Raw genomic sequence first — 19,502 nt, 5'->3', positions numbered from 1 at the left:
TTATTATATCATGCCATCCCAGATCTATGAAATTACAACAAGCTGCAACATGATCTTCCTTAAGTCATTTAAAAAAGCTAACACAAGCATCCAGCAGGGGCAGTAGTGCCCCTCTGACAATTATTCATGAATATTATGACCATAAAACAATTCTCAGTTTACTTGAACTCGTTTGTTCCTCATAGGGTCCAAGAGGTTTGCTGGGACCTCGTGGTCCTCCAGGACCCCCTGGATCACCTGTACGTACTCTGACTTTTACCATGTCCCCATGTAGTATCACTGCCTGCAATTAATATGATCGGTCACGAGTCTTGTTTAATGTGTCCTCTGCAGGGTGTTGCTGGAGTTGATGGTCCTCAAGGTCCAAAAGGAAACATGGTACAAACACAGCTTCCTCATTATTATAGTCACCAACATGTGACCATATCAGCTTTTAGTGCTGCAGATCTTCAGACCCTGGGCTGAACTATACAGATGCTTTTACTCAGTGCGCATTGTTAAAGTTAACTTTTAGGTTGTAGAATGCACAGCTGTGAGATCAAAGGTTCAGTGCTCAGTTGTGAGTCTGCTGTGATCATTATATCTTAAAGATGTGTTAAAAGTTACATTATGTTAAGATAAATATATATAAATAACAACAACTTACAGAAATGTGTTATTAATAAGTTTTGCTGCTTTTGAGAATTAAATGTCCACCAAGAGTATAGCCTCTCTTTCATTTATTTCTGTCCTGGACTCCTAAGTAAACATGCTGCGGTATTTTAGGAAAGAGTGGAATTTTTTGGACTTTGCTTTTGTAACCAAAGTAAAATACATTAAGCTCAGTAAAAAGGCAGCTATATTCCAGATTGGAGTATATGAAGCAGATTGGGAAAAGTAGGCATACCAAAATATTTCAATTAGTTAATTAAACTCTTCTGTAACTTATCCCCTGAGATATCATTGTTTTTTCTTTGTGATCTGGAGAGTAAATAGTCCTGGCGACAGAGCACACCTGTTAACAGTGCCACACTGGGTGTAATTCAACTGCACTGTATTTGTGAGAGTTGCTCCGGGAATAATGTTTCTTGTCTAGTTTTGACAGTCTTCTTTTTTTTTCAGGGACCTCAAGGAGAGCCAGGCCCACCCGGGCAGCAGGGAATCCCTGGGACACAGGTGAACGAATCAATCACGAGGTGTCATCACTGCACCTGAAACAAGCAAAGACAAGTGCAGTGCAGGGATATTTTCCATGGACTTATCTTAGGAGAAAAACTATTTGTTTGGTTTGGTTTTCATTGTCTTTGTGTTGGTTTAATTCCTGCAAAGCTTCTACAACTGTTGCTTCAAGCTGACACACACCCACACATACACACACATAAATATATAAGCACATATCAGATAGTGTTATGTTGTGCTTCAGTGGAAAACATTATGAGGTCAAAGAAAAGTGTGAGGCAGAATTCATAAGGACCTAGGAAAAGAGAAGTGCAGCGGTCAGAGAATCTCAGACAGCTTAATAATGTGGCAGCGGATGTTGTTGATGTGGTGAAACAGTGTCTCAAAGATGGACTACACAAAATACATCTTAGATGCCTCATGCAGTGTTACTGTGCTGTTACATGCAGGTCTTATGAAAGAGAGAAATCAGTGAAAAATATCACTTTGTTACAAAGGACGGAATTCGGACTCATCATTAAATACAAATAACGTTCACCGGAGAGGTCACCTCTCATTGAAGGTTCAAATTTTATCAGCACGTTTTGGCATCAAATAGAAACGGCACTACTAATGAACATTTAGCTGTCACATGTCAGTGATGTTCATTGCAGTTAATGATGTTCATGTATTATGTCGCTATGAATAATGGGAGGGCATTATCTCCTTTCACTTCATAAAAGGATTGGTCTAGTCTATCTACTGCTGAAGGAGGGGATGAAAGAATCACTGGAGCACCTTTCCTTAGTCATTAGAAAATTCATCCAGTTTTTATTAAGGGTTATTATGGCTGCCACTCAGAGAGATTCTGTGTCACTTCCCTCTGTTAGGATTCTTCCTAAGCAAGTTTGACAGTTTGCTTGTAGCCTCTGTATACACTGAGCATTGGTTTAAAAAATGACACACAAGTGGGGAAAAGGGCACATGGGCCGACTGTCAGGCATAGAAGGCAAAGGAGCAAAGGTGGGAAGTAAAAATACAAGACAAATGGGAAGACGAACTTTCACAGTACAACGGAAAGTAACCAAAAGATAAATAACTAATGCTGAAAGACATGAAGACAAAAGCATGGGAAACAAGGACAGAAACACAACCAAACCAACAAATATAAAGGGCAATGGCAGGTAGGGACTCAGAAATGCATATATGGGAGCACATAAACAAATATTTAAGGATTTGCAAGAATGCTAAGGACCAATATACCCCACTTAGAAAGAACAAGCACACTTAAACACACAGGCTTAACATTTCTTTACCAGCTAAACTATTTACAGCTCCAACAAATGCTTCAGTTTATCCAGCTTGCGCATGTGTTTGAGCATGCCTGTTGTTGCTATATCGACTCTCATCTCTATCTGTCTCTTGTTTTGCAGGGTCTTCCTGGTCCTCAAGGCTCCATTGGACCACCTGGAGAAAAAGTGTGTTTATTTCTGTCTTCATTATTTGAAAGCTTATTATTAAAGCATTACAGTTTGTACCTGGTGAATGAAATGTTTGTTGGTACAAAAAAACGTAGTCTTGTGCGAGGAATTATTAAGTTGCCGAATCAGTAAACTGTATTTGATATAAGATATAAAGACCCATGATTTGATGTAACTTTTGCATTATTTGGCAAAATAAGGCAAATTTGGTATCTGCAGGTTAGCAAGATTCATGCTAAGTATGCTATGTACTGCATGCTTCTTTGTCATGTCTCTTTGTTAAGGAAGCTTAGTTGCATTTATCTAACTACAATTTAAAATTTAAATTCAGTTTATTTATTTTTTGTTTATGATAGAATTTCTTTTTCCTTGAGTTTTCTTTCATCAAAACTAAGAATCTATGCTAAAGTCAAAAAGTTGCATTTAGCTTATTTGAACCTGCACGTGACCTTCATAAGAATCCTGGACGTTTTTTTAAATCTGTCTTTTTCTTTTCCTCATGCAGGGACCTCAGGGCAGGTCGGGGTTGCCTGGATTACCTGGAGCTGATGGGCCCCCTGTGAGTGCTCTTGTGACCTAAACACATGCATACTGTATATCAATATTACATACATACATATCCCACAAAAAAGATAATCTAACACCACTTTACTCATTTAATATTCACTAAAATTGTGGGTGCTATTTTTTACTTTTTATTTTGTACTAGTATTAGTAGTAGTTTAGTACTGCCGTTTAAATATGGGGAAATTGTGCACTTTTATATAACCACCAAGTTCAAAGATAGCTGCACAGCTAAAGTACTTACGAGATCATTGAGGATTAGCGAAACAATAGACATGCAAAGTTTAGTTTGTGGACAATCCACTTTGAGAGCCTTTCCTTTATTTGTTTTGCAAAAATAAAGGGAAGTTTTAGTTCCCATAGATTAAGAATTTAACTATGGGTGCTGAGTAGATGAAATGGACATTTTGCTAAAAATTGTTCTTAAGTATGCAAACAAAAAGTGCAGTCATTAATAAAAAATCAAACCAAAACCCAAGTTAAATTAGTTACATGCTTCCCCTTAAAAGTCAGGAACCATGTCTGGAACATTGTAAAATTGTGGTGGCCATAACTCACACAGATTGAAAATTTACATGTGGAGGTGGTTTTGAGAATATTCGTCTCACACGTCTCACCTGCAAGTTATCAGAAGTTGTGAAAGCAGAAAAAATAAAAAGCTTATACCGTAAAATAAGAACCATTCATTCAAATGACCTGAAACAACAGTATTCTCTATTGAATCCTCTGCATAAACCCACCAAGTGGAAAGTAGATTGCTAAGAAAACAGACAGCGCACACACAGATGCACACATATACAGTGACTCCTTGACTTATTTGTGTTATACCTTCAGTCTGTTGGTAATGATTTTTGGAAATGGCCCGATTTTTTGTTTGTTTGTTTTTCTTGAAATATCTCATATGCATTTGAGACTATAAATGAAGTTGTTGTGCAAGCTATGTGCTTCAAAAAATGCACATGGACAATATTTTGATTTTTATTTAATCCTTTTTGTGCAACATGGCAGAACTGTACCTCAGACATCTCTCGTGGCATTTTCCATCACCAGAAATTTGATAAATAGCCTACGGGATTTGTTATTTCGACCCGTAGTTGTTCATGTCATACCTCCTTCACTGCCCTTACTTGGAGAGGTGTGTAAGTTCAACAGGCAGACAGCCTTAGCTGGCCTCAGGCGCCAGAGCCTGGTGATTTACAGCCCTCTACCTCAATGTCATACTTCAGATCGGGATGTCAGAGGCCAAAGGATCCATTATGTTTGTGGGCAACCTGTCTGTCTGTACGATAAACCTTACTTCATCAGTGGCCATCACACAAATATCTAATTTAATATTATTACTAGAAAAACTTGTACTTGTAGTATATCTGCTAATATACTATGCTATTGTTTGCAAAAAAGCACCATAGAGCACACAAGTTTACCCTTATAATTAATGCAGCATTGTGTGAATGCACTACAATTCAGCTTTGCTCTGAAATAGTAACTCTTTTGTTGGTTTGCCATATGTTTGAAGGACAACACAAAAGCTAGAAATTGATCTTAATATGAATTCAGAAAGAAATGCTGGGGTTCTTTTTTGTGAAGTTGCTTCAACATCATAAACGGTTGCATCACGTAGCTCAGTGACACACATTAGGTCACAGCATTCACTAAGTTCAATAGTTTTGCAAGTTTTAACCATGTTGTGATGTCTTTGTTTTGTTTTGCAGGGTCATCCTGGTAAGGAGGGGCCACCTGGAGAGAAAGGAGCCCAAGTAGGTGTTTTGAAGTCACAGAATTTTATCTTATTTTTATTTATTTTTTTATTTTTTTCATTTGTTCATTTATTCATTCATTCACTTTTTAATTGTTATTCATATTCAGATCACATAACCTTTTGTTAACTGAGCTTATGTTGTGCCAGTATTTAATATTACAGTTTAGCTTGGTTCAATAATTGACCAACACTGATTGTTTACGATGCAATTGTAATGGCGAACCATCTTAAATTGACACTAATCGGGTATTTAAATATGTAATTACAAGTTATTATTAATGCCATCTGCATTTATCTGCTAAGCGTTAGCCCCAGTAATCATAAACTCTTTCTTTGCTCCAGGGTCCATCAGGCCCACAGGGTCCCATTGGTTATCCTGGTCCTCGTGGTGTTAAGGTATGATGTTTGATGAGGCATGTATTTGATTGTCCAAACGCTTTTTATTATTCTACAGGAGTTTGTCCTGCTAGACATCATTGTCATCATTCTAATCTCTGGCTTCTGTCCTGCAGGGTGCAGATGGTGTCCGTGGTCTCAAGGGATCAAAGGGAGAGAAGGTATATATGTCTTTTTAAAATATATATATTATTTTACACAATTTTTTTTATATAAAATATAAACAAAAATAGCTTAATAATTATACATAATGTATTGCTAAAGTCAAAGTAAAGAACCAAATGGGAGTCAGTTCAATGGGATAACTCCCTTGGTTTCTGTTAAGGAAGTTGGCAGAGTGAATTGCAGACTGTCAGTCTAAACTTCATCTTGTGATAAAACTGAAGGCATCAAAAATAATGTTTGGGAACAGCTAGTAGATAGTTGAACGTCACAGGCAGGACCTTTCCAACAGTGGCTGTTTACCAGCACTCCCAGCTTTGGTTTGAGTCCTTTGAGCTGGAGTGGACAGCTGCTGGAGCCTGAATGTAGAGGTCAGTCGATAGCCTTCTTCAGCAAAGACGGAGACTTTCAGTGACCCTCGATCCACTGTTGAATGTAAAGCTGTCATGCTCTAGAATATTTTTGAAAGCCCACTACAATCAACTCCAAGTAGTTTCTGAAGTGTTGAACTGTGCATGTATCCATGTAGAATTTAAACTAATATTTTTTATATATAGATAGGCATAACTTTTATTCAAGATCAATACAGCTGTGTCACTGTAAAAAAAATCCATTATCTGACTGAGAGATGTTGTTCTTACTACAATGACAGGTATTCATATCATTTTTTATTGAATTATTTATAGCAAGAGATCCAAAAGCCAAAACCTCGAGGAGAAAGCGTTTGTTATGAATAAAGGATGTGCTTTTCTTGAGGTGTGTGCGTGTGGTCTTTGCGATGCGAGTTGGTGGCAACAGACGTGCTCAGTACTGCATTATGCATCAGAGAGTTGAAAACATGGACAAGTGAAAGTTTCAAAGAAAAGAGTAATAAGTTTGGATGAACTCAATCGTGTCCTTCAGTCCATTTATTCACAAAGTCAATAAACCCGAGCATCATTCGGTGTATTGTAGATATACTGAGTGTCTTGTGTCTTTAAAACTAGAGCAAATTATATAATGTTTTCTAATTTGGTACATCGGTATATAAACAGTCACAAATAAAAGTGAATGGGCACTGCTGCAAATGTAGAGGATGAAAATGTCAACAGCTTTACGTTTCCATGCAGGTGCTATTCCACTATCTGACCAGCAGATAGCACTGTCAATCCTGTGATTTACACAGTGAACCTAAGAAGGCTGAAGCTTTAAAAGATTTTCAAAAAATAACTTTTAAAAAAAAGTTTCAGGGAGTTTCTTAGAAAAAATAATCAATTTCAGACAGTTAAACAATGCTTTTAGCAAGAATATAGTAAATTAACCCCAAAAATGCCAGAAAATTCACTAACTTCTCTCATTTCAGGGTGAGGACGGTTTCCCGGGTTTCAAGGGGGACATGGGAATCAAAGGAGACCGGGTGAGGAGCTTGACTGAAATAAAAACACTGATGACTCAACATTTAGTTGAATCTTTACTATTTGGATGGAAAATTAAGATATGTTGTTATATATTTGTTGATTGTAGGGTGAAATTGGTTTGATTGGGTCCCGTGGAGAGGATGGTCCTGAGGGTCCTAAAGGCAGAGCTGGGCCCCCTGGTGAATCTGGTCCTCTTGGTCTTGCTGGAGAAAAGGTAACATAGCTCTGACTGCAGTTGTGCTAAAATTGTATTCCTGTGCTTACTTGTGGTGTTAATGTCTCTCAGGGTAAACTGGGTGTCCCAGGATTGCCAGGTTATCCTGGAAGACAAGGACCTAAGGTACGTTTGTAAAAATCAAGTTTTTTTGTTGGTGTTTTTCTTGGATAATAATAGATAACAAATATTAAATGGTGGTTTACTTTGTTGGCTGTGGTACTTCAAGTCATCGGGTTTGCCAGGTTACTCGGAAATAACGCAGCTGACAAACATCCCATATTATAGCACGCTGGTTATTTTTATTTTTTTTAGTTATTTTTCAAAAAAATATTTTAAAAAAATTGGCATCACTTTTTAATAAGGTGTCACTAACAAGGCTATAATTCCCTAAATGAGTAAACAACACAGCTTTATTTTGGCAGTGCAAAATTTTAGTGTTATTGCTTTACGGAGGTAAAGTTTGCCATGGATTCAATTTTTGTTGAATGTCCCCAATGCAACATTTGAGGCTCTGCAGAATAGGTAAGCTTTTTAAAAAAAAATCCCCCTGTTCACAGTATGATTACAGAAAATGTCACTTTGTCTCGTGTTTAAAGATATTTTGTGCCATGTTGTAAAGTTTCCCTCTTCTTGTTTCAGTGTGTCAATTATTTTATATGGACTGAGAAAATGTTCTTTAACAAGAAGTATAGTGCAGTATAGATAAGGAACAGCTTTTTTTAACCCCCTTATGTTTCAAACTCTAGATTCAGGCTATTTGACAGGAGCGTGGGGTTAACAGTGTAAAAGTAACTGAAGATGACATGCAACAGCAGTGCAGATAAATACAGGATGAGCTTTAATTATTATGCATGTGCTGACCCTCACAGCTTCTCTTGTGTTTCTGTACTTTCCCTCCACGACATATCTACCTCCTGTCGACAGGGCTCAAGCGGTTTCCCTGGATTCCCCGGAGCCAATGGCGAGAAAGGAGGCAGGGTAAGAAAACACATGCATTAAGTTTTTGTGTATGAAAATCACCACGACATCACGGTCCAGCACAAAAGAAAATTGATTCCCATTACAAAGCATCTGCATGGTGACTCGGCACAAAAATAAATAAATGAATAAATAAATGAATAACAGCAGCGAAATCAATGTCAGGGAGAGAACAAAAGGTGCGGAAACAATTGTGCTTTCATTGAGCCCATGGCCTCATTTCTTGGCTTGAAAAAGAGTTGCACTCACGCAGTTTTGGAGAGTTGCTGATATGCTGTTTGAGTTTTCATATTTGCACGTTCACCACTGACGTGTGCAGTAAGCCAGATATCCCCAGCTCAACACCATTCGTTTTATTAAAGGTGGAGGTAGTGGGAGAGAGTATTAGTTTGAAATCCACTTTAATATAAAGATTATTAAAAGTATAAAAAGTTATTAAATAAATTGGCTTAAAAATCTTTTATTAAGTGGATACTTTAAACTGTATTATTTGACCAAAGCCAGGTCCATCTAACAGCTTTATTTGGCACACAGAGGTTATTTTGTGAAATAAAGCAATCCAGCCAAAGTCAAAATTTCTCTTCTAATGTGAGAAGCCAAATAGTTACTTAAAAATTCTTTGCTTTCAATGAACATAACTCCTGTACTCTTTATTTATATTTCCATATGAGCCGTTTACATTTATTAATGGGATCACAGTTTAAATTCAAGGTTTTCTTAGTAGGCCCATACAGGTAAATGACATTGCACTGTGTCCTGTAATTACAAATTATTGTTTATTTATCAGTTAAAAGGGAATAATGAGTCACTACAGTGTGTTCCCTGCTTGAACAGGGAACACACTGTTCTCTGGTTGTTGCTCGATGTAGAAGAGATGCTTTGTGTGGAACACATGTTAATGGGGTTTCATATGTTAAGTGGATTAATGCTGGATGAGGACAGACGAGCAGAATCTGTGCTTAAGCCTTTTTTAATTTTTTTGTTACCTAACAGGGCACTGCTGGCAAATCTGGTCCGCGAGGACAAAGAGGTCCGACGGTAGGTCCTGTTCACGCCATATTTTTTGTGATTAATGGGCTATTAGTGTAAACATTGTTGAATCGTTTAAATTATTCTTCCAGTCAAATTATGTGCATATATTATAGCTGTTGAACTAGACTGTTGTTGCCATAAAGTCGTGTGCTTAACATGACTTTGTCTCTCTCTCTCTTTAGGGTCCCAGGGGCGCTCGAGGAGCCAGAGGTCCAACAGGAAAACCTGGACCCAAGGTCCTGATGCTATAGCCGTTACAACAAAACACTACTCACAAAGAGTCAAGACTTTTCAATTAAATTGCTACTTTGTCACATAATTAAATAGAGCTGCTTTTTTTTTTTTTTAATTTGAGCTGATGATGATTTGTTTTTGTGTGCTGAAGGGCACAGCAGGCAACGACGGTCCTCCTGGCCCACCTGGTGAGAGAGTAAGTCCAACACACTGAGCCTGCAGTAGCTGTTATGCATTTTAAAAGCACACAAGGTTTAGGTCCATACCAGTTTGTTTTTGTTGTCCTTGCATTAGAAATATACTTGTAATTGTTGGTATTAGGTCTATCTCATCAAACTGGATTCTAAGCATTAAAGATAAATAGTAAGAAAAGATGCTAACCTATATGCTTTTTTTCTTCCCAGTAGATCTCTAGCATCTACTAAAATAATGGCTGTGCCTTACTTTTACTTTTCTAGTTCAACAGGAGGATAAATAATAATTAAGAAATTAGTTAATCAATCGATAAATCGTTTGTTTCATTTTTAATGAGGGGTAATTCAGGCATCATATAATATTATAATAAGACTTCTGTTCTATACGTTGTTGTCAGCTGGGATTTTGCCTTAATGCTATATCACTGTTCCTACAGACAGCAGCATTTTTGTTTTGTGTTTTTTCACCCTATCACTTGGCTCCCAGCATTGCAATAAAGTAAATTGCTCCTTTGCTGCATTTCAAACTGACACTCCGAAAGGAAAGGAGGAAAGAAAGGAAAGAAAGCGCTTCAAAACTAGATGTTTAGTGCTGGGTGGCTTACTCAGCAAAACAAAGGAAAGGAAACAGTGTGCAGTTGCTGCACAAAAAGAGATTCCCAGCAGTGACACCTTATTTAATAACTTTCATTAGATTTTGTTAGGTTTCTAGTGCCGTTTTAGTGGAATTTGATTTTGTTGTGTATCAAAGAAATGAGAAACATTGGCTTGATTTAGTGAAGGCCTGAAAGAAGGAAGGCTGTTAAGCACCTGCAGCAAATGCTCTGTTTCCATTAGCATTTACCTACCAGCACTATTTGTACTGACACAGTGTGATGAATTTTAGTTGATCGGGAAAACTGAGCCTCTTTCCTGAAAGTTGAAAGTTGGTAACAACAGAAATGAAATAATGGCACATGTTGCTCCTACTTGTCCTCGGCTAGGTACAGGGATTTCATCATTAATCAGTCATAAAATCGTTTTTTCAGTCTCAAAGGTAAATGTTTATCATAGATATGCTTTCACAGACTTAAAGTTTTCTTTTTTACTGATCTAATACAGTAATGGCACAGTGATTGAAGCAGATATTAATGGACTGCTGTCAACAGTTCTTTGATATTTAAGCTATCTGAGATGTAGTGTCATGAACTCTGTAACAGTATGAACATCCTCTTTTGTTAAACTCCTATGAACATGGACAAGTGAGGTGAAATAAATTTGAATCTGATGAATAAGGATGATTAAAAGATAACCTTAAATGATGGAGTCAGCTTTGAAGCTTTTATTAGACTGCAGAACATTAAACTTGTATTAGATGTTTCATCGATTTATGTTTAATCTCCTTAAATAAAACACTTGTTACCTCAATAATGTAAAGTAACTGAAATCCTTCTTTAGCATATTTGACTCTACAGACTCGGATACACAACCCCACAATATGAATGTCTCTATTTGTAACATTGTGGGTGGCCAAGACACTTTTCCCCCCTTAAGTAATTAAGATACTATTTGTATAACAGCTTTTAGTCATTACCCTGATTTTTTTAACATGCAGTTTAGCTTTCAGCTGGTTTCAACCCCTCATTAATTATATAAGCTGAGGTCCCCCTGGTCTTTTCTACAACAATGAAAAGTAATATATTAGGATACAACAAAGTTTATTTGGAGTTAATGTTTATGTTGATGAACTTGGAGAATTCAAAAGGTATTTTTGGCTTATTATTATTGCCATGATTATAATCCTCCCTGTGATGTTGTCTGCTTGATTTAGTCAGATCAGATAGGGACTTTTTTTGAAGTTATCTTTATAACAATATAATATTGGATTTCAAAAAAATATCCATGCTACTGAAATTTTAAGGTTAGCTGGACAAATAAATCATTGCAAAGAAAAACTCCAGATACACTTTTACTCTCACTACTTTTCTGTGTGGTTAGAAAGTGAGGCGAGTCTTACCAGTAGTCACATCATATCATTTATGACCTGAGGCACAGTTACTCACCTCAGGGTGAGGCTAGTTTTTCAATTCGAAAAGCTCCACTTCTCCAACCTTGTTTCGAAATTAGCCATAAGCAATCCCAGAGCCTGACACTTTTTCACTTTTAGGTTTTGTTTTGCCTTTTTGCATAATGTCATAACCTTAATTTGACCGTGTGTTGATTGCAGGGACCTCAAGGACCACAGGGACCAGTAGGTTTCCCTGGACCAAAAGGCCCCCCTGTAAGTATTTCTCCATCCTTGGAACAGAAGAAAGCCACTTGGCCTCTCAGACTAAAAAAGCATCTACACTGAGGCTTTGTGGTTTTGCAAGGCTCTGTGTCTAATCTCTTACTTTATTTACCCTTCCTCGGTGTTGCAATAGCAAAATAGCCTGTTTTCAAACATTAGAAGTCACAATTGATTCAATTTGAAGAATTCATAGGGTGTAGTAATACATAGCAATATCCCTAATTCTGTTCAGAGGTCATTACTCTAACTGTTATTGAAGCAGAGCTCATTTTCTCACTACCCAGTCAAGGCAGGAGACAAGTGGTAATTTCCACCTATTGATTCCGGTTACATTCATAGCTGGCTCTCACGTCTCAGCCCGTAACGATGTTTATTTCACACAAAAATAAACAAAAAACTCTAGCCCTGAGCCTATTTTCATGCCATTCAACTACTTCGAGATATTCAAGGGTTTTTCCTTTCTCAATATTATGTTTACACTGCCCACAAACCATTTGCACAAAATTGTAGTAATAAAACTTGTTGCTTAGAAAAAAAACTTTGAATGAAAAAACTGGTGAATGTATGTCTTGTTTTCTACCTGACAGGGACCACCTGGCAAGGATGGGCTGCCCGGACACCCTGGCCAGCGCGGAGAAACAGTGAGTAATTGCAATATCTTGTATGAACGTTACAGACCTCACGTTGAACTTAAACCCAGCATGATCTAAGAATTATACATATTGGCTTTTTTTTAGCTTTCTACATTTAAACTACTTCAAAACAAGACTTATTATTATATTATTATACATAAGCATATGTATAGTGCTTTCATATGCAGTAGATAACGATGAAATCGTTGGCACAACATCTCAGTGGGATGCCAGAGGTGCAGACCCATTTCGTAAAGCAAACTCTAAAAGAGAAAGCCCTTGTGAATACTGCCTGAGTCTGCTGCTCAGCTGGTCTTTATTCACACAGACAGAATACACACAGACACCGTCGAGGTAAATCCACAGGGCTCAGACTGTGGGCTGTGTAGCCATCCACTTCTGATGGAGTTTCTATCTTATTGTTACTTTGGCATATTTGCAAATATCCAATGAATAGATGCTAAGCCTTGACTGTTTAGTTCCACTAAGGTTTACTTGTGTATCACTGCCTACTGTCTAACAATAACACCTTACAGATAACTAAGCCAGCATAATATTTGTTGCAGCAGGATAAAACAGTTTGTTGCTTTTTTATTTGTATTGTTTGTTTATTGTTCCAAAATGTGCATGAGCTAAATGAAAAATGGCTGAATTGGCACATAGATAACAACAATAAAAAAACAAAGCGGAGTAAGATTCGATCAAATGAAGTTAGAATCCCCCGCTTTTCGATTCCTCTGCGCTTGGTATGCATCAGTGCACCATGGTTTGACGAGGCTCGGAGGACAATGATTCTACTAAAAGCTTGACTTTGCCTTTATCAAAGCTTCCTTTTCCATCTGCCTCTTTCCCTTAGATAATATAATACAACACACACAAGTGCTTCCCTGCCTTTTCTGTAATTCAGGCCCCAATAGTAGTCTTCATTAAGGTGTTTATGTGCTGATGAGTGGGCTCTAAACAACAATAAAGATGCTCATAGATGCACATCATCAGAAATGCAAGTTACATTTAAGTAAGTGCAAATAAAGATTTGAGCCGGTGTCTCTAAGCCGATGCTGCAGCAGCCTGGCTTGAGGGCTTCCTTTAAAAAATACATCATCATAAATCACAGCACATAGTGATCAATAGGCCTGGAGTCATAAGTCTTTCAGTACTGACTTTGTAAGAAGTTTGCATTTGAAACTTTGTTTAGTTATAGGATAATAAGTTGCAAATCAAATGTGCTGCGATTGTAATACCTCAGTGTGTACAGGTTATAGAAAAGGCCAGAGAATGAGGGATCCAATAGAAAAAGCTGATTTCATCTAACGCTCCTCTTGTGCTGATCCTGGGGTTGTACTTGTTTGCTTCTCAGTAACTCTCAGGAAGCTTAATTAAGCTGTACACTGTTCACTGTCTACAAGTGTGTAGCCTTATTACAGCTGTGATACAGGTAGAAGATACCATTCTTTATCTGCTTGTATCAGTACACTTAATAGTGTGTTTTAAGAAAACTGTTTAATTAGTATTTCAGGAATATACTGGAGTGCACTTGGACTCTGGTCAATGTGGATTGGATTGTTCCTCTCCCTGAAGACAGAAGTTCATCGGATTTGTACTGCACTGTCGGATTCAATGCTCGGGAATTCTGAACTTGGATCTTTTTTGGCACGTCCTGTTTTGCTGTTTAAATGTGCTTAAACGTATCCACAGGGAGTACTTCAATGCAAATCAGCCATATGCTGTGAATGTAAACTTAAAAGTTAACTACAACTAACTGGTCTGTATTCTCCCAGAGAACATATAACTTAATGGTGACTTGTACACTTAACGCTGTATGCAGTAGTAGTACAGCAGCTACACTATTATACTGCTGGCTTTGAAGTTGGCTAGTTACACATTGATACACAACATGACAGGAGTTTTATGTCACCTCAATGACATAAAGTCAGTATTTTATTAAAGATTTCAAATTAAATTCAAGAAAAACCCCAACAATCAGATGAGTTGGTGCTTGCTCAAGGGACCATAGGAGGTCCCTTTTAACAGAAAGAAACCTTTATCGGAATCAGGCTCAGGGAGGGGCAGCTATCTGCTCTGACCAGTAGGGGTGAGGGGAGGAAGACAGGACAATAGATACACTGTGGAAGAGAGCCAGAGATTAATAATAACTAATGATTAAATGCAGCGTATATAACTAAGGGATGTTTAAGGGTAACTATATGCAAAATCGAAAAGGGAAAGTTTGAAGCCTAATCTTAAAAGTGCAGGGTGTGGCTGTCTCCTAAGTCCAGACTAGGAGCTGGTTCCACAGAAGAGGGGCATGAAAGTTGAAGGCTTTTATATACACTATGAACCACGAGTTAGCCTGCAGTCTAAGAGTGACGTGTTCTGTTAGCGACCAAAGCCCAGTGTAAGAAGAAGGACAGGACTTAGAAGCCAAAATGTTCATAATTTTGCACATTTTTATTCCTCATGTAGAAATCCATCACTCTCATAGCAAACAAATGAAAATGTCATGTCAAATCTGTTGTCTGTTGTTGTGTTATTTTCAAATCTTAATTACAGCATCCAAGTACAGGTACCCCACTTTATTGTCTGAGTGTCTTTATTGCCTGGTTTGGTTTAAAGAAGAGGCGTATGTTGTGTGACCCTTCCTTTTCATGTCTACTTTGGACTGCAAGCAAAAAAAGCTGTAAAGCTTATTGCATAGACTTAATGTCCACATAGACATTAAGATATACAACATATTAAACAACTGTACATATAACTCTAGTTATTTACTACCCTGCACTGTATTGCAAAACAATATATCCTTGACTGTAGATAGAAGCTGAAAAACTCTTGTTCCAGAATCAAGGAAACGTCAGACCCAAACATATAGTAAATCCCTGCTCATCATCATAAATAATATCACAGTAATTGCTGCACATGGGCTTGAATAGATACGATTTATGTCTCCAATGCTGCTGTAACTTGTATAAATAAGGTTTCATACTCTCTCTCTTTTCTTTTTTCAGGGTTTCCAAGGAAAGACCGGTCCTCCAGGACCAGGAGGTGTTGTTGGGCCCCAGGTAAGAGGAGATATACAGAAGAGGCAAATACATATATTACTAAACAAACAGCAAAGCAGAAGGTGATATAAAGTAAGTGCTGTATTCGCAGTGCTGTGGATCAAATTCTTCTATTTTACAATTTTATTCCAACAAGAAGTACTGTGGGCAATTAAAAGAAAACACATAATTGCTCATATACAGTAGATAGGTCATCATTTACTCAGTTGGATCTTGGACACCTACTGGCTTTGAGCTCTACTGTACTGGCGTAAATTATAAGTGAAAACTGATAAGCTTTATTTATATGGCACATTTTAAAGAAGGTTACGAAAATAGAAAAGTTAAAAAACAGCTGTGAAATTCAACCTTTCATTACTTATTTTCTAAATGTAACTTACTGATTTGTGGTCATTTTCATACGTTGACCTGTAAATCCAAATGCGTGATAACATCTTAGGGACCCACAGGAGAAACTGGTCCCGTCGGTGAGAGAGGCCACCCTGGACCTCCTGGCCCACCTGGAGAGCAGGGTCTTCCAGGTGCTGCTGGCAAAGAGGGAGCCAAGGTATGCATATTGGATTCCCTTTAATTTTACTTTTCCAATTTATTTTAGATATAGTATAATAGCAAACTATGCTTTTCTAGCAGCTAACACTTTTACACACTAACCTTCTGAAAACACTCAAAAACAAACAAGAAAAGTGGCCTTGGCTTTTCTTGTAAACTGAAGAAGAGGATGCTCATGACATTGATAGGAAGTTCAAGAGGGTATAAACGGGCTGCAAATTAAACCTACACATTGTACTACATGATTTGATTTTGCAGACTGAGCCAGCTGTCCTCATAAACACTTATACTTTTGGGGGGCATACAATGCTTGATAGATTACATATTCCTTTGATAACAGTGTGGGATGTGTTTCGCAGCAATCACCCGACTATCACCATTGCTCTCTATGCTAGACAGTGCAAAATTGAAGGAAGTGACTGCTGAAGATACAGAGGATGAGATTTGAGCAGTGTCTGGCTACGTTCTCTCACTGGGCCTCCCTGCTCGAGAAGTGAGTTCCCATTAGGAGCAGACAGCAGGCATTTTGTAGAAGTATGGGCTGCTCCTAACCAACCCCCTGATTCCTAGGGCCACTCAGCATACCCTGCTCCTCAACCCCCACAACCCTCAAATCCTCATGTGTTCTTCTTTCATTTTCTTCCTGTCTTCCCCAAGCAGACAGTTTAATCAAGTCTGTCGGCTAACTCCAAACCCTGTGCCAGTCAGGTCTACTCCGTTCAGACCTGCGCATCAGTATGCCAGGGACACTTTGAAGAGACCTTGGCAGCAGAGCCCAAATCCTCTTATACCTCTCAAGCCTACTCTTCTCTGCCTCCCTGTTTGCAGATAAAGTCAGCCTGCCAGCACTAAAGAAGAGAAGACGAAGCCAGAAGTTACTTTTTCTGAAGTCAAATGTCCTTGTTTTAGAATTGCACCATATAAAAGAAAAAGAAAAACAAACAAACCAGAATAAAAATCTGTACTCAGTGAGGATGCAGTACAAAGTTTTTTTTTCTTGTAGGCAGAACACAAAAGAACTTCTGAAGGAGATGTCTTGAGTTTGTGCAACCCTTCCCTAACATAAGACAGAAGGATGTGAACTTTGTGTTTTTTTCTCTGTTTTTTGGGTTTTTGTTTTGCTTCATTGCAGCAAGAAACTGGCTGCTGGAGTGGAGCACTCTTGATTTTTGATTTTCTTTTTAAAATCTGACTGAAGTCTTTATGTTTCATATTGTGCCTGATGATGCAAAAGCAATACTACATTGGTATTAAGAGTTATTTATTGACTGTGTAATGACAGTACTAATGAATCCACAGGAAACATGTGTCTGTAAAACTAATTGCATCTAATAGCTCATGATGGCTGTCAGTTTTGAAACAGGTTCACTCCTGTCCCTGCCGGGGAGTTCAGAGGCATTAGTACACATATTTGCTCATTTTCCCAGTACTATGTATCTCTCCCTCTCTCTCTCTCTGCCTCCTGCTACTCAGCAGCCAGCACTGCAGTATAGTCCTTTTTTAAATACATAAATGGCTGCAATGCATATTCCACCAGTGGGATGAGAATCATTAAGTGACTTGGTCATTTCATAAGTTTCTCAATTTCAAGGTTTTCTTTGTAGTGCAACTAAAAATCCTTTGGGTTTTTTTTCACATGTGTTGCATCTCCAAACCCATACTAACATCATCAGTTCCTATGCAGTAAAGTTACGTTAGCAGTTGTTATGTAGATGATGTTGTTTTGTGTAAAAATCTCTCTATATATATCAAACATACCAAAACAGTAGTTGTAAGTCTTTTTTATTACAAGGACATACTCCTGCAGTAAAGAATGAAGACCTTTTCAGACTGAGACTATACGAAGAGTGAAGCTATTCAATACTTTTCTATGGAAAGTGAGCTTTTGTTATTCAGCAACAGTGCCTGAATTAATCTTTGTGAATGGTGACAGATGATTCATCTTTTATAACAGTCTTAATGTAAAGAATTAGTATGGTACAGGAAAGTTTCAAATGACACATTTGTAGTTATACTCAAAAATTAATGCAACATTTTGAATTATAGTAAGTCCAATTAAACACATGTTATTGCTTGTGTAGGGTGATCCTGGGCCACAGGGATCCCCTGGTAAAGACGGTCCCCCTGGTCTTCGTGGCTTCCCTGGAGAGAGAGGTTTACCCGGTGCCCCGGTAAGTGCTCCATTTCACCTGCATCTATTCATCATCATCAGTTTTCCTTTACACGTGTTTGCTAGTAGAAAGTGACAGAACATAGCTACATAATAAATGAACCAGCATCTATCTAGAGCAAGTCACTTCATTACCGACTCCGGCCCCGGAATTCACACCAAGTGATCAATCCGATGCAGAGGAAATCCAAAGCGACATTTTACAAATGAACAGGCGTGCCTCGGCATTGCTCTGCTGCCACCGACGGCGCTGTTTTAACAGCCACAATGGATCTTGGGCCTGTATTACAGAATTGGGAATTGTTGATTAGGGATTCATTTGTAAAAGTTTAACCCAAACATTTTTTCTTGTGGGGAGGGCAAAGTTATGTGCTGTTTCTATATGCATTATTTACCTAATAAATTATTAAGTGAGAAATGTTGGCAATTAGACTGGGTTATCTGGGAATGGATATACTGCAGGGAGAGGAAGTGTTGTGCTTCCTCCATCCTCAAGGTCAGTCGGGCTCTGCAGGACAGCAGCACCACTGATTGTTTTCTGCCATTGTAATTTACTCCAGCAAACAGCCAGAGCCAGCAAAAACTCATTACCCATACTGCTATGTGTTCTTTTGTGGCCCACTGGGGAGCTGCACATGCACATGATGGGAACTGACAAATATATAAAACAGCACACATGCGTCTAGCCTATTATGCACACCCCTGCATGAGCAAAACTGAATTTACAAGCTTGCATATGCAGAACAAGATGGAGAAAATTGTATGCACCCATACAATCGCTTGCAACTTTAAGCAGCCATCTATCTGCAAAAGAATCCCACTACACTTTCCCTGCAGTATTCACAACAACACAATTATAGATGAAATGTGTTTTTTGAAGTGTTGTATATTGTGACTGAGATTTGTGTTTACTAGGATGAAAATCTCAGCGCTCAGCTGTAGTGGAGATTGGCTTGGTTAAATGCAATTAAAACACAAAGTTCAACAGCTGTGTGAAGGTATTTATGTCTCTTGTTCCATCTTCACCTCAGGGCCCTGCTGGTCTGAAGGGAGGAGAGGGTCCCCAGGGTCCACCTGGTCCTGTTGTAAGTACAGTACTGAGAGCTATGTAAAGATAACTGTTTTTATGCTCTCTGGATTGTGTTGGTTTGCATGCCATTTATATTATCATCTTAGATTCTTCTAGATAGTTATTCTAGATAGTTCCACACTATACATTTGAAGTATTATTAAGACTTGAATATTCAAATACTACTTTAATTCAGATATTTGTTT

The 19,502-nt window shown here is 38.1% G+C and overlaps 1 protein-coding gene across 3 annotated transcripts in view; it reads left to right on the top strand.

The window, feature by feature from the left end:
* col11a1a (collagen, type XI, alpha 1a) overlaps positions 1-19,502 on the top strand; it is a 69,177-nt gene that overhangs the window by 27,318 nt on the left and 22,357 nt on the right. For all 3 annotated transcript variants that reach the window (XM_080865205.1, XM_080865207.1, XM_080865206.1), the window contains 21 exons: positions 186-239; positions 334-378; positions 1,102-1,155; positions 2,571-2,615; positions 3,124-3,177; positions 4,895-4,939; positions 5,284-5,337; positions 5,454-5,498; positions 6,842-6,895; positions 7,003-7,110; positions 7,183-7,236; positions 8,038-8,091; positions 9,085-9,129; positions 9,306-9,359; positions 9,509-9,553; positions 11,758-11,811; positions 12,408-12,461; positions 15,455-15,508; positions 15,948-16,055; positions 18,139-18,228; positions 19,259-19,312. In XM_080865205.1, coding sequence (XP_080721331.1) covers positions 186-239; positions 334-378; positions 1,102-1,155; positions 2,571-2,615; positions 3,124-3,177; positions 4,895-4,939; positions 5,284-5,337; positions 5,454-5,498; positions 6,842-6,895; positions 7,003-7,110; positions 7,183-7,236; positions 8,038-8,091; positions 9,085-9,129; positions 9,306-9,359; positions 9,509-9,553; positions 11,758-11,811; positions 12,408-12,461; positions 15,455-15,508; positions 15,948-16,055; positions 18,139-18,228; positions 19,259-19,312 — 1,224 coding nt within the window. The remainder of the gene's footprint in view (positions 1-185; positions 240-333; positions 379-1,101; positions 1,156-2,570; positions 2,616-3,123; positions 3,178-4,894; positions 4,940-5,283; positions 5,338-5,453; positions 5,499-6,841; positions 6,896-7,002; positions 7,111-7,182; positions 7,237-8,037; positions 8,092-9,084; positions 9,130-9,305; positions 9,360-9,508; positions 9,554-11,757; positions 11,812-12,407; positions 12,462-15,454; positions 15,509-15,947; positions 16,056-18,138; positions 18,229-19,258; positions 19,313-19,502) is intronic.

Source organism: Rhamphochromis sp. 'chilingali', assembly GCF_963969265.1.
Source record: "Rhamphochromis sp. 'chilingali' genome assembly, chromosome: 18".
NCBI classification, from domain to species: domain Eukaryota; kingdom Metazoa; phylum Chordata; class Actinopteri; order Cichliformes; family Cichlidae; genus Rhamphochromis; species Rhamphochromis sp. 'chilingali'.
Note: the sequence above shows the minus strand (reverse complement) of the source record. Positions and strands in the feature narration are given on the sequence as shown.